General features: G+C 39.1%; 1 protein-coding gene across 1 annotated transcript in view; it reads left to right on the plus strand.

Moving 5' to 3' along the window:
• The window catches only part of KDM5A (lysine demethylase 5A), a 113,852-nt gene that overhangs the window by 82,382 nt on the left and 18,277 nt on the right, over window positions 1-13,193 (plus strand). The window contains exons 20-22 of the mRNA XM_049882155.1: window positions 6,846-6,984; window positions 11,178-11,357; window positions 12,156-12,311. Coding sequence (XP_049738112.1) covers window positions 6,846-6,984; window positions 11,178-11,357; window positions 12,156-12,311 — 475 coding nt within the window. The remainder of the gene's footprint in view (window positions 1-6,845; window positions 6,985-11,177; window positions 11,358-12,155; window positions 12,312-13,193) is intronic.

Consider the following 13,193-nt stretch of genomic DNA (forward strand, 5'->3'; position numbering starts at 1 on the left):
GCTGAGGGTGGATTGGTTGGTTTTGGCCTCTGTCTTCAGTTTGATGTAATCAGGAGCTGGGAATGATGTTCTCCATGCTGGTGGGGTGGCTGATGTGGGTGTGGTGGGCGAATGGGGGCATACTCCTCTCCTCTTGCTGGTTTGCAGGGTGGGGAGGTATGGGTGGTAGAGGGTGTGGCAGGGGGACATTTACACAGTGGCTTTACCTCCACTTCCTCCTGGGCAGGGGGAGGGAGGAAGTAATGGCAGGTGGATGTTCGTTTACCCTCGCTGCATCTGTCTGTTGGTGGTGAGAAGAGGGGGAAGGTGCAGTGGGTGGGCATTCATGCACTTTACCCTGACCTCTGATAAAAAAAAAAAAAAAAGATAGGATGACGTTTTGTTTTGTTTTTTAGGTGAAAGTTTACAGCGCAGTTTTTTCATTCAGAAATTTTATACACATATTGTTTTGTGACATTAGTTGCAGTCCCTGCAACATGTCAGCACTCTCCCACTTTCCCTTTCCACCCTAGGTTCTCAGTGTCCTTTCATCCAGTTTTCCTGCCTTCTCATCTTTGCTTTTGGGAATGTGTTGCCCATTTGGTCTCGTATACTTGACTGAACTTCCTCACATGTATTATTATGGTTTGTTTTATAGGCCTGTCTAATCTTTAGCTGAAAGGTGGACTCCAGGAGCGGCTTCAGTTCTGAGTTAGCAGGGTGTCCGGGGGCCATAGCCCTGGGGCTTCCTCCAGTTTCTGTCAGACCAGCAATTCTGGCCTTTTTTTGTGAATTTGAATTTTGTTCTACATTTTTCTCCCACTCTGTCTAGAACCCTCTGTTGTGATCCCTGTCAGAGCAATTGGTGGTAGTAGCCAGGCACCGTTTAGTTCTTCTGGGCTCAGGCTGGTGGGGGCTGTGATTCATGTGGTCCCATTAGTCCTTTGGATGAATATTTTACCTTGTGTCTTTGTTTTTCTTCATTCTCCTTTGCTCCGAATGTGCTGGGACCAAAGACATATCTTAGATGGTTGGTTGCAAGCCTTTAGGACCCCAGATGCTATTCACCAAAGTAGGATGTAGAACATTTTCTTTATGAACTATGTTATGCCAATTGACCTAGATGTCCCCTAAGACAATGATCCCCAGCCCTCAGCCCCGGTAACTTAGTCCCTTAATATGTTTGGATGTGCCTAGGAAACTTCTGTGATTTTTGCCTTGGTCATGTTGTACTGATTTCCCCTATATTGTGTGTTGTCTTTCCCTTCACCGAAGTTAACATTTTTCTGTTATCTAGTTAGTGATTTCCCTCCCAGGTACTCTGCTCCCTCGTAACCATCAAAGATTGTTTTTTCCTGTGCGTAAACCTTTTCTTGAGTTTTTATAATAGTGGTCTTGCACAATATTTGTACTTTTGTGATAGACTTATTTCACTTACCATAATGTCCTCCATATTCATCCGTGTTGTAAGATCTGTCACAGATTAATCATTGTTCTTTATCATTGCATTGTATTCATTGTGTGTATATAGTATAATTTGTTTATCCATTCATCTGTTGATGAATTGTTTTCATCTTTTTGCCATTGTGAATAATGCTGCAGTGAACAAGGGTGTGCATATTCATGTGAGAGGACTTACTTCTCTAGGATACATTCCTAGGAATGGGACTGCTATTCCTATTTCTAGATTTTTGTTAAAGAGGTTCCATATCATTTTCCCTGGTGGTTGTACCATTTTTCATTCCCACCAGCAGTGCATAAGAGTTCCACTTTCCCCGCAACCTCTCAAACATTTGTTACTCCCTGTTTTTTTTTTTTAAATTAGTGCCAGTAAATTTGGGGTGAGATGGTAGGGTGACTTCTTGATTCTAGAAGACAGAATGTTCATCGATGTGATTTTTGGAGCCCTTTCTAAGTCTGGCATCATGCAGGGAGTGGAGTCAGTGTCTTTGAAGGATCTTGGCAGCTGGAACAATGAACATCTTGGTGGTGACCATCATGAACAGAAGTTCAGTACCCTGCCCCCTTTTTCCTGGAATGTATAATCCACCAGGGCTTTAGTATGATCTTCAAGAAAGAGAGAGAAGCCCTCCATGTCATGACTGAGATTGAATTTCTTACAATCCTGGAGAGTGAGGTTTTGTAGCCAAGTTTAGTTTGATTTAGGCAAATGTAATATTTCCTGCACCAGAGTATTGTGGAACAAACTCAAACCTGTTTTATTGGGCTGTATCAATCCTTTTAATTGTTGTCAGTCTGGCAGATGAAAACTGTGTTCTTTAGACAACCAAAACCAAATTAAAAAAAAAAAAAACAAACCATAGAGTCAGTTCTGACTCAAGACATGCCCATGTGTTACAAAGTAGAGCTGCTCCATAGGACCAACTTGTTTTTAAAGGTTTCTTCTTTGTTTATAACATTCCTGGTTTCTTTTCTTTAACCTTTCACACTTGATAAAATCATACTTCTTTCTCTATTCTTATGTTGTTACAGTTATTAGGTACCGTTGAGTCTGATCTGACTCATAGCGACCCTGTGTACAACAGAACGAAATGCTGCCCAGTCCTGTGCCATCCTCAGTGTTGTTGCTGTGTTTGAGCCCATTGTTGCAGCCACTGTGTCATTCCATCTCGCTGAGGGTCTTCCTCTTTTTCACTGACCCTCTGCTTTACCAAGTGTAATGTCCTTCTCCAGTGTCTTAGTTACCTAATGCTGCTGTAACAGAAATACCACAAGTGGATGGCTTTAACAAAGAGAAGCTTAATTCCTCACAGTAAAGTAGGCTAAAAGTCCAAATTCAGGATGTCAGCTCCAGGGGAAGGCTTTCTGTCTCTGTCAGCCTTCTCATCAGTGTTCCCCCAGACTAGGAGCTTCTCTGTGCAAGGACCCTGGGTCCAAAGGACGCACTCTGCTCCTGCACTGCTTTTTTGGTGGTTTGAGGTCCTCCCTCTCTGCTTGCTTCCCTTTCCTTTTTATCTTGTGAGAGATAAAAGGTGGTGCAGGCCACACCCCAGAGAAACTCCCTTTACATTGGATCAGGAATGTGACTTTAATATGGGTGTTATAATCCCACCCTAATCGTCTGTAGCATAAAATTACAATCACGAGATGGACGACAACCACACAATACTAAAAATCATGGTCCAGCCAAAATGATTAACACATTTTGTGGGGGGCATAATTCAATCCATGACGTCCAGGGGCTGATCCCTCCTGATAAAACCAAAAAACCCAAACCCAGTGCCATTGAGTTGATTCCGACTCATAGCAACCCTGTAGGACAGAGTAGAACTGCCTCATAGAGTTTCCAAGGAGCGCCTGGCAGATTTGAACTGCTGACCCTTTGGTTACCAGCTGTAGCACTTAACCAATACACCACCAGGGTTTCCTATCCCTCCTGATAACACGTCCAAAGTACATGAGACAAAGTCTTGCCATCCTTGGCTTCTAAGGAGCATTTTGGCTGTACTTCTTCCGAGATAGATTTGTTCCTTTTTCTGGCAGTCCGTGTTATATTCAATATTCTTCACCAACACCACAATTCAAAGGCATCAATTTTTCTTTAGTCTTCCTTCTTCATTGTCCAGCTTTCGCATGTGTTTGAAGTGATTGAAAATACCATGGCTTGGGTCAGGCACACAAAGTGACATCTTTGCTTTTCTTAGCACATGAAAGAGGTTTTTTTATAGCAGATTTGCCCATGCAATACCTCATTTGATTTCTTGGCTGCTGCTTCCATGGGCATTGATTGTGAATACAAGTAAAGTGAAATAAACGTCAGTAATTTCTCCGTTTATCATGATGTTACTTATTGGTCCAGTTGTGAGGATTTTTGTTGTGTTTATGTTGAGGTGTAATCCATACTGAAGGCTTTATGGTCTTTGATCTTCATCAAGAAGTTCGTTAGGCCCTCTTCACTTTCAGTAAGCAAGGGTTATGTCATCTGCATAACGCAGGTTGTTAATGATTCTTCCTCTAATCTGATGCCCTGTTCTTCTTCATATAGTCCAGCTTCTCAGATTATTTGCCCAGCATACAGACTGAGTAAGTGTGATGAAAGGATGCAACCCTGACGCACACTTGTCTTGATTTTAAACCATGCGGTGTCCCCTTGTGTTTGAACGACTGTCACTTGGTCTATGTACAGGTTCCGTGTGAGCACAATTGTGTGTTCTGGAATCCCCATTCTTCACAATATTATGTTATCCATAATTTGTTAAGATCCACATAGTTGAATGCCTTTGCATAGTCAAGAAAACATAGGTCAACATCTTTCTGATGTTCTCTACTTTCAGGCAAGATCCATCTGACGTCAGCAATGATATCCCTTGTTCCATGTTCTCTTCTGAATCCAGCTTGAATTTCTGGCAGTTCCCTGTTGATATACTGCTACAACTGCTTTTGAATGATCTTCAGCAAAATTTTACTTGAGTGTGATATTAATGTTATTGTTCGATAATTTCCACATTCAGTTGGATCACCTTTCTTTGGATTGGGCACAAATATGAATCTCTTCCAGTCAGTTGTCTAGGAAGCTGACTTCCAAATTTCTTTGCATAGATGAGTGAGCACTTCCGGCATTGCATCTCTTTGTTGAAACATCTCAGCTGGTATTCCCTCAAACCCTGGAGCCTTGTTTTTCACCAATGCCTTCAGTCCAGCTTGGACTTCTTCTTTCAGTGCCATCGGTTCTTGATTGTATGCTGCCCCCTGAAATGGTTGAACATTGACCAGTTCTTTCTAGTATATTGACTGTGTATTCCTTCCATCTTCTTTTGATGCTTCCTGCGTAGTTCAGTTTTTGCCCTTAGGATCCTTCAACATTGCAATTCAAGGCTTCAGTTTGTTTTACAATTCTTTCAGCTTGAGAAATGCTGAGCATGTTCTTCGCTTTTGGTTGTCTAACTCCAGTTCTTTGTCTTCTCGAGTCACTCTTTGAAATCTTTGGTTCAGCTGTTTTATATTATCATTTCTTCCTTTGGCTTTAGCTACTCTACGTTCAAGAGCGAGTTTCAGAGTGACTTCTGACATCCATTTTGATCTTTTGTTTTTCTTTCCTGTCTAATTTTAATGACCTCTTGCTTTCTTCATATATAGTGTCCTGGATGTTGTCCCACAACTTGTCTGGCCTTGGTCATTAGTGGTCAGTATGTCAAAGCTGTTCCTGAGATGGTCTCTAAATTCAGGTGGGATATACCCAAGGTTGTACTTTGGCTCTTGTAGACTTACTCATAACTTCCTTCAGCTTCAACTTGAACTTGCATATGAGCAATTGATAGAAGAACAAAGCCACTGGCCTTGTTCTGACTGGTGATATTGAGCTTTTCCATCGTCTCTTTCCACATATGTAATTGATTTGATTTCTGTGTATTCCATCTGCTGAGTTCCACATGTATAGTTGCCATTTATGTTGTTGAAAAAAGGTATTTCCAATGAAGAAGTTGTGGGTCTTGCAAAATTGTATCATGCAATCTCTGGCTTCGTTTCTGTCAACAAGGCCATATTTTCCAACTGCTGATCTTCTTTCTTTCCAGTTTTCACGTTCCAGTCACCAGTAATTATCAGTGCATCTTGATTGTATGCTTGATCAATTTCAGACTGCAGAAGTTGGTAAAAAATCTTCGGTTTCTTCATCTTTGGTCTTAGTGGTTGGTGTGTAAATTTGAATAATAGTCATATTAACTGATCTTCCTTGTAGGCGTACGGGTATTACCCTATCCCTGACAGCACTATATTTCAGTATAGATCTTAAAATGTTCTTTTTAACAATGACGTGATGCCATTCTTCTTCAATTTGTCATTCCCAGCATAGTAGGCCATATGATTGCCCTATTTAAAATGGATATTGATCTTCAAGCATTCCATTTCATTTTTTACAACTTCCGGTTTTTCTTAAGTCATACCTGGTACATTCCACGTTGCAATTATTAATGGATATTTGCAGCTGTTTATTCTCATTTTGAGTTGTGCCACATCAGCAAATGAAGGTCTCAAAAGCTTTATTTAGTAGCTTGACTCTCCGTTGAGGAGGTAGCTCTTCCCCAGTTGTATTTCGAGTGCCTTCTAACCTGAGGGGGTCATCTTCTGGCGCTGTATCAGACAGTGTTCCACTGCTATCCATAAGGTTTTTGCTTGTGAGTTTTTTCAGAAATAGATCACCAGATCCTTCTTCCCAGTCTTAGCCCGAAAGCTCCCTTGAAACCTGTCCACCACAGGTGACCCTGCTGGTATGTGAAATACCAATGGCATAGCTTCCAGCATCACAGCAACACGCAAGCCACCACAGTACAACAGACTGACAGATGAGTGCCTATTCTTCTAGGCAGAGTTAATCAGTACCTTCCTTAGTACTGTGCCCATAGTAATTTGTTCTTAGTTCCCAATACAGATATAATGCTTATCTTGTATTGTGATTAATTGAGGATAAGGTCTGTGTTTTATATATCTTTGTATAACCAGAGCTTAATTAATGTAGTTGAATTAAATGTACATGATCAACGTTAATGGATTTCTAGTCTATTGCTTTCTACACTGCTATTTAATATGTATCTCTGGCAGTTTCAGATACTGTGGAAAACTAGACTGGAGCTAGTGTAGCATTGTGAAAAGAGCATGGGTTCTGGGACTCATCCTGAGTCCACATTTCAGGTGTGCTGTTTACTACAGTAAATGACTTTGGGGGAAATAACTTACCTTCTTTGAGTTAGAGTTTTCTCATCTGTAAAGTGGAAATAAATACCTGCTTTGCCTCCTTCATAGGATTGCGGTAAGAATGAAATTTCTTTACATACTCTGACATGTTACCTAAGTGTTGGTAGCGGTTGGACTTTTTCACATACATCCACCCTATTTTTATGTTTGTTTAGACCACGGCACAGTGTGGCCAGTTTAGAAAGCATTGTGAACGAAGCTAAGAACATTCCAGCCTTTCTACCCAATGTGTTATCCCTGAAAGAGGCTTTACAAAAAGCTCGAGAATGGACAGCTAAAGTGGAAGCTATTCAGGTAAGGATACATTTTCCTACTGTTCGGATAATGCCTGTCTCACAGATGAATCCCTTAATCCTTTAATTAACATAACCATAATAAAATAATTATAGTACTGAAAATTCACTTACTCTTCCATCCAGTTTTATAATTCAAAATAAGTATTGCCTATCAAACATTACCTGTGTCTTTTGACTTCTGCTATGAAACATGAGGGAATTAGCTATTTAACTCTTAGCAGTAGGGAGTTTATTCCCTGCTGTATTCTTTGAATCTTTTTCCATGTGCATAGATTACTTTTATAATAAGAGGCAGAAAAAGCAAATGAAATTAACATTTAGTACTATTTTAGATGTGTTGGAGATGGAAATATAAGATATGGTTATAAAAATAAATAGAATATGACCGTGGCCCTCAAATAGCATATTCTTTAGTTGAAGAGACATACATTATACATCTGTAATTCAAATCAAAGTGAAATAAGTGCTAGATAGAGATGAAAGTATGCTTGAATATGTAATATTTCTTTTGAATTTTAAAAGCCATTAAAGTAAGGAAACATCGTCCTACTGTTCAGGTAATGTCTGTTCCCGGATGAATTTTTTTTTTTTTTAAGGTGCTTCAGATGAAGGTTTACAGAGCAAATTAGTTTCTCATTAACCAGTTAATACACACATCTTTTTTTACACATATTGTTTAGTGATACTGGTTGCCAACCCCACAATGTGTCACCACTCTCCCCTTTTTGATCTTGGGTTCCCTGTTTCCATTCATCCAGTTCTCCTGTCTCTTCCTGCCTTCTTGTCCTTGCCTCTGGGCTGGTGTGGCCATTTAGTCTAGTATATGAGGTTGAGCTATGAAACAGGTGAATTCTTTAAACTTTCTATTTAATAACTCATTTTATTTTTTGTGGTCGAGAATATACATAGCAGGATATATACTGTACATGTACAGTTCATTGACATTGATTATATTCTTTAAGTTGTGCATCATAATTCTTTAGATTAAAATAACTATCGTAAAATAATCATAGCAGCAAAAATTCACTTCTTCCAATTTTATAATCAAAATAAATATTACCTGTTCAAACAGTATTGATTACGTATGTACTCTTTACTGTAAACTATATCGGGAGAAAAAGGAAACCAACTCTCTTACCAAACTGCTACCCTAAGAATGTCAAGTTCTAATGACTTCCCTTTCACTTTCTCTTCAGTTTCCTTTCTTTGGGACCTGCTTAGCTGCCACTGTCTCTCTTCGTTTTTTTTTTTGTTTTAATTTTTTTGGTTTTCAGCAGGACAATAACTCTATTTGTTTCATCCTTGACCTATTTTAAGGCAGTTGGTTGGCTTCAAGTGCCTGATAATCCATAGTTGGCTGTTTGTTTATTAAAGGATTAAGTCGACAAATATAAGTGACTGTCATATGTTTCCTTCAAGTGAAAGGACTGATTTGTAGGCTTCCATCCTGAGGAGCTCATCTTCCGGCACTTTTCTATTCCAGTTAGCTATCTATCCCTATCCTACTATTATAGTGATTTAATTATATCATTGTAATAGCTAACAGGCCTATGACCTCCTCATTATTCTTTTTAAAAATTCAGTTAGGTTCCTTGCCAGTTTATTTTTCTAGATGCTTAAGTGTATCTTTCCAAATGAATTTACAGGCAAATGTGTTAGTTAACACATGGGAAATGACCTTTTACTGGAATGTCAACACTTAGCAGCTAACACTGTACCTTGCTTTTGTAGGCTCTGAATAACAATAAATGTTACAGGAATATATACAGTTTCTTATAGGTATGGCTATGTATTATGACTGCTAGGAGATTTATCCACTCAGAGGTACCACTCTAAATTATTGTGAAGTCTGTTGGCTGCCAGTCCACTTTGTCTTCTAAGTCCCTGAATAGATTACTTGTTAATAACCATCTCACCTTCTGCAATGACTCAATTACTTAGTAAATTTAAAGCAGTATGTAAGTTCTGAAAACAATAATGACTTCATTCCATGGAAAAACTGAAACACTGACTTGAAAATTTTCATTCTTATCCCTGTTTATATAACAGAAAATTGAGATGATTATCAAAACTAAAATACTGTTTTGTAGTTGTTAGACAAATTGTGAAAGATTTCAAAATGAATTAAGAGATTACTGGGTTTTCTTTCAGTAGAATACTGGATGTTGTATAGCATACTGTCTAGGATTATCTGATTCCAGGGGTGTATGCCTTAGATTTTCTTTGAGTTATTTTACAACTCTGTCAGTTGTTAAAAAAAAAAAAAAAGATAGTAACACAAATTATGCCCATAAATATAGAAAGGTAAATTTATCTGTAGTGGAACAGTTGATTTCCACACATAGAAAAGATGACTGTAAACATTAATTTTATTGTCCTGTTGTTATGAGTTGGAATTGATGGCAACAGTTTTTTTTTTTTTTTTAAATATGATATTAAAAGGAGTCCTGGTTGTACAATGGTTAAGCACTTGGCCACTAACCAAAAAGTTGGCAGTTCAGACCCTCCGAGCAGCTCTGTAGGAGAAAAGACCTCTGCTGATCTGCTCCTGTAAAGATTACAGCCTAGGAAACCCTATAGGGCAGTTCTACTCTTGTCATACAGAGTTGCTATGAGTCAGAATTGACTCAATGGGTCACAGCAACAGCTTATATTAAACAGTTTTGTATCTATTAGCAAATTCATTTTTTCATTCCTAACAGCATTTATATATGTCTGTTCTTCAGATTATCATTTAAACTAGTTTTTTTAAAATCTTAATGGCTTCAACAGTAATTAGTAAAATAAAATCTTTGAAAAAATGGTCATTAAAAAAAATTTTACCCAAACTTTTTTTTTTAACTGTGCTTTAGGTGAAAGTTTATAGTGCAAATTAGTTTCTCATTCAAAAATTTATACACAAATTGTTTTGTGACATTACTTGCAGTCCCCACAATGTGTCAACACTCTTCCCCTTTTCAAACCCCAGATTCGTCATGTCCATTCATCCAGTTTTCCTGTCCCTTTCTGCTTTCTTGTCTTTGCTTTTGAGCAGGTGTCGACTCTTTGGTCTCATATACTTGATTGAACTAAGAAGCATGTTCCTCACATGTATTACTATTTGTTTTATAGGCCTGTCTAATCTTTGGCTGAAAGGTGAACTTCAAGAGTGGCTTCAGTTCTGAGTTAGCAGGGTGTTGAGGGGTCATAGTCTTGGGGGTTCCTCCAGTCTCTGTCAGACCAGAGTCTGGTCTTTTTTTGTGAATTTGAATTTTGTTACACGTTTTTCTCCCACTCTGTCCCGGACCCTCCCTTGTCAGAGTGGCCAGTGGTGTTAGTCAGACACCATCTAGTTGTGCTGGACTCAGCCTGGTGGAGGCTGTGTGGTTCATGTGACCCATTAATCCTTTGGACTGATATTTGCCTCGTGTCTTTGTTTTTTCTATTCTCCTTTGCTCTAGACAGGATGGGACCAATAGGTATATCTTAGATGGCCTATCACAAGCTTTAGGACCCCAGACACTACTCACCAAAGTAGGATGTGGAAGATTTTCTTTATGAACTATGTTATCCCAGTTGGCCTAGATGCCCCCTGAGACTATAGTCCCTAGCCCTGAGCTCCAGCAGCTCAGTCCTTCAAGGTGTTTGGATGTGTCCAGGAAGCTCCTGTGACTTTGCCTCGGTCAAGTTGTGCTGACTTTCCCTATGTTGCGTGTTGTCTTTCCCCTTCACCAAAGTTAACATTTGTCTCTCTAGTTAGTGTCTTCCCCTTCCAGCCCCGTGCCTCTCTCATGTAACTATCTAAGCTTTTTTTCCTGTGTCTAAACCTTTTTTTGAGTTTTTATAATAGTGATCTCATACAATATTTGTCCTTTTGTGATTGACTTGTTTCACTCAGCGTAACGCCCTCCAGATTCATTCATATTGTGAGGTGTTTCTCAGATTCATCATTGTTCTTTTTTGTTGTGTAGTATTTCATTGTGTATATGTACCATAATTTGTTTATCCATTTATCTGTTGATAGGCATTTAGGTTGTTTACACAAACATCTTTATAGGACACTGAAACTTACATTAATTCAAGAGCTGCAATTCAGATTTAAAGACAATAGAAAAATTAACACAAAACTCCTTGTAAAAAGTTTTCCAATGACATATTGCCAGACTCCATAAGAGAACTCGAAATATGTGAAAATGTACTTTTATTTTTCAGAGTGGCAGCAACTATGCTTACTTGGAGCAGCTGGAGAGCTTATCTGCTAAAGGGCGCCCTATCCCTGTGCGTCTTGATGCACTGCCCCAAGTGGAGTCACAGGTAGCAGCAGCACGAGCATGGAGAGAACGGACTGGGCGAACCTTTTTGAAGAAGAATTCTAGCCATACGTTGTTACAAGTAAGGAGTAGTTTTGCTCTAAAAAACCAAAACTAAACCCGTTGCTGTTGAATTGATTCTGACTCATAGCGACCCTATAGAACAGAGTAGAACCGCCCCATAAGGTTTCCAAGGAGTGCCTGGTAGATTTGAACTGCCGACCTTTTGATTAGCAGCCGTAGCTGTTAACCAGTACACCACTAAGGTTTCCAGTTTTCTCTATGTGCACATAACTCAACAGTCTCATCAGCCATTGATAATTTAGCACCTATAGATAATAGTACTATTGGTGAGGGTTATTTTCAGTTTATGTGGTTGCAGGTTTACAAGTGCTTCGTCTTAGGTAATATCAGATGTTGATTGAAATCTGAAGCCTTAGGCTGACTCATCTCTGGTTCATCATGTACTGTGTCCAGAAAAAGGCAATCAGCCTGAATTTGTTATTGAACTCTGTCACCAAGAGATCTTATTTCTTAGAAGCACAAATTTAAATATCCGTTCTTATTTTCGTCTTGAGCAGTTGAACATAGTAGTTGAGAGCATAGACTTTGAAATAAGATAGTCTTAGTTTGAGGACTGGCTCCCTAATTGCTAACCCTGTGTCCTTGGGTAAGTTGTTTCTTTCTGACCCTCAGTTTCCCTTGTTTGTAAAATGGGTATAATAATGCCTACTTCATAGGGCTGTTGTGAAGAGTGAACTAAATAATGTGTATAAATTACCTAGGAGAGTTCCTGGTACATGGTGAATGCTTGATAAATGGTGCATTCTGTTATCTTCACTTTTAAGGTTTTTTTCATATTTTGGTTTTATTTTTATAGGTACTGAGTCCCCGGACTGACATTGGTATATATGGAAGTGGTAAAAACAGAAGGAAAAAGGTAAAAGAACTAATAGAAAAAGAAAAGGACCTAGACCTTGAGCCTCTGAGTGATCTGGAGGAAGGATTGGAGGAAACCAGAGATACAGCCATGGTGGTAAGGAGGTTATGTAACAGTGGATCTTGTATTTGCTTGGTGACAAAAAAATTCTGTGAGGATATTAACAGATTCACTCTTTTTATGTTTATCATTTAATTCTCCTTTCCAGCCTCAAAAAAAGGAACATCTCCCTGTAGTAAACCTTCTAATCTGTATTCCAGACCCCATTTCTTTCCCATATCCTCTGGTACCTTGATCCCACAATTTTCCCCCTCACTTTCAAGCATTTTCAAGCACTGTCTGTGTACAGGTACATTCTAGCATGATGTGGGACATTTTTCTATTAGACACCAATTAAAAGAACAATAATATCAAAGACCACCCTTTCTCTACTTTCCCTTCTGTTTTCCTTGACCTGTGGGTGGTCCTGAGGGCTCTGTCCCTGACCCCCTGTTTTTACTATCACTCCTTTTCAGAGCTCATCCACTTTCATTGCCTCAGCCATCACCTTGATGGGGTTGACTATCAAATTTTTATCTCCAGCTCTGACCTCTCACCTTTTCACCAGTGTTGTGTATCTAATCACATTGAAGACATCAGTTTCAGTATGTCAAAAACTGAAACACATCACCTGTTACCTCTTTTCCCTTCAAATTCCCTTCCCCTGCTCTCTGCCCTCCCAGCTATTTGCTCCCTGACAGTTATGCCTGTCTTGTCAATTAAATCCTTTCCCCTCTGTTATTCAGATGCTTGTAAACACTTAAAGAAAATGTTGATTTCAAGGAGCCAGAATGAGTTTCGTGTGTGGCTTTAAATGGGGGGACTACAATAGACATTAGTGCCTGGATTTTGAGCAAGCCACATGGTGTCCTGGTGACTGAGATGATTAAATATCAGCTGGATGATAGAATAGATGAAATCATAGTTATTTGAAAATCA

This window comes from Elephas maximus, chromosome 4 (assembly GCF_024166365.1).
Source record: "Elephas maximus indicus isolate mEleMax1 chromosome 4, mEleMax1 primary haplotype, whole genome shotgun sequence".
In the NCBI taxonomy this organism is placed as follows: domain Eukaryota; kingdom Metazoa; phylum Chordata; class Mammalia; order Proboscidea; family Elephantidae; genus Elephas; species Elephas maximus.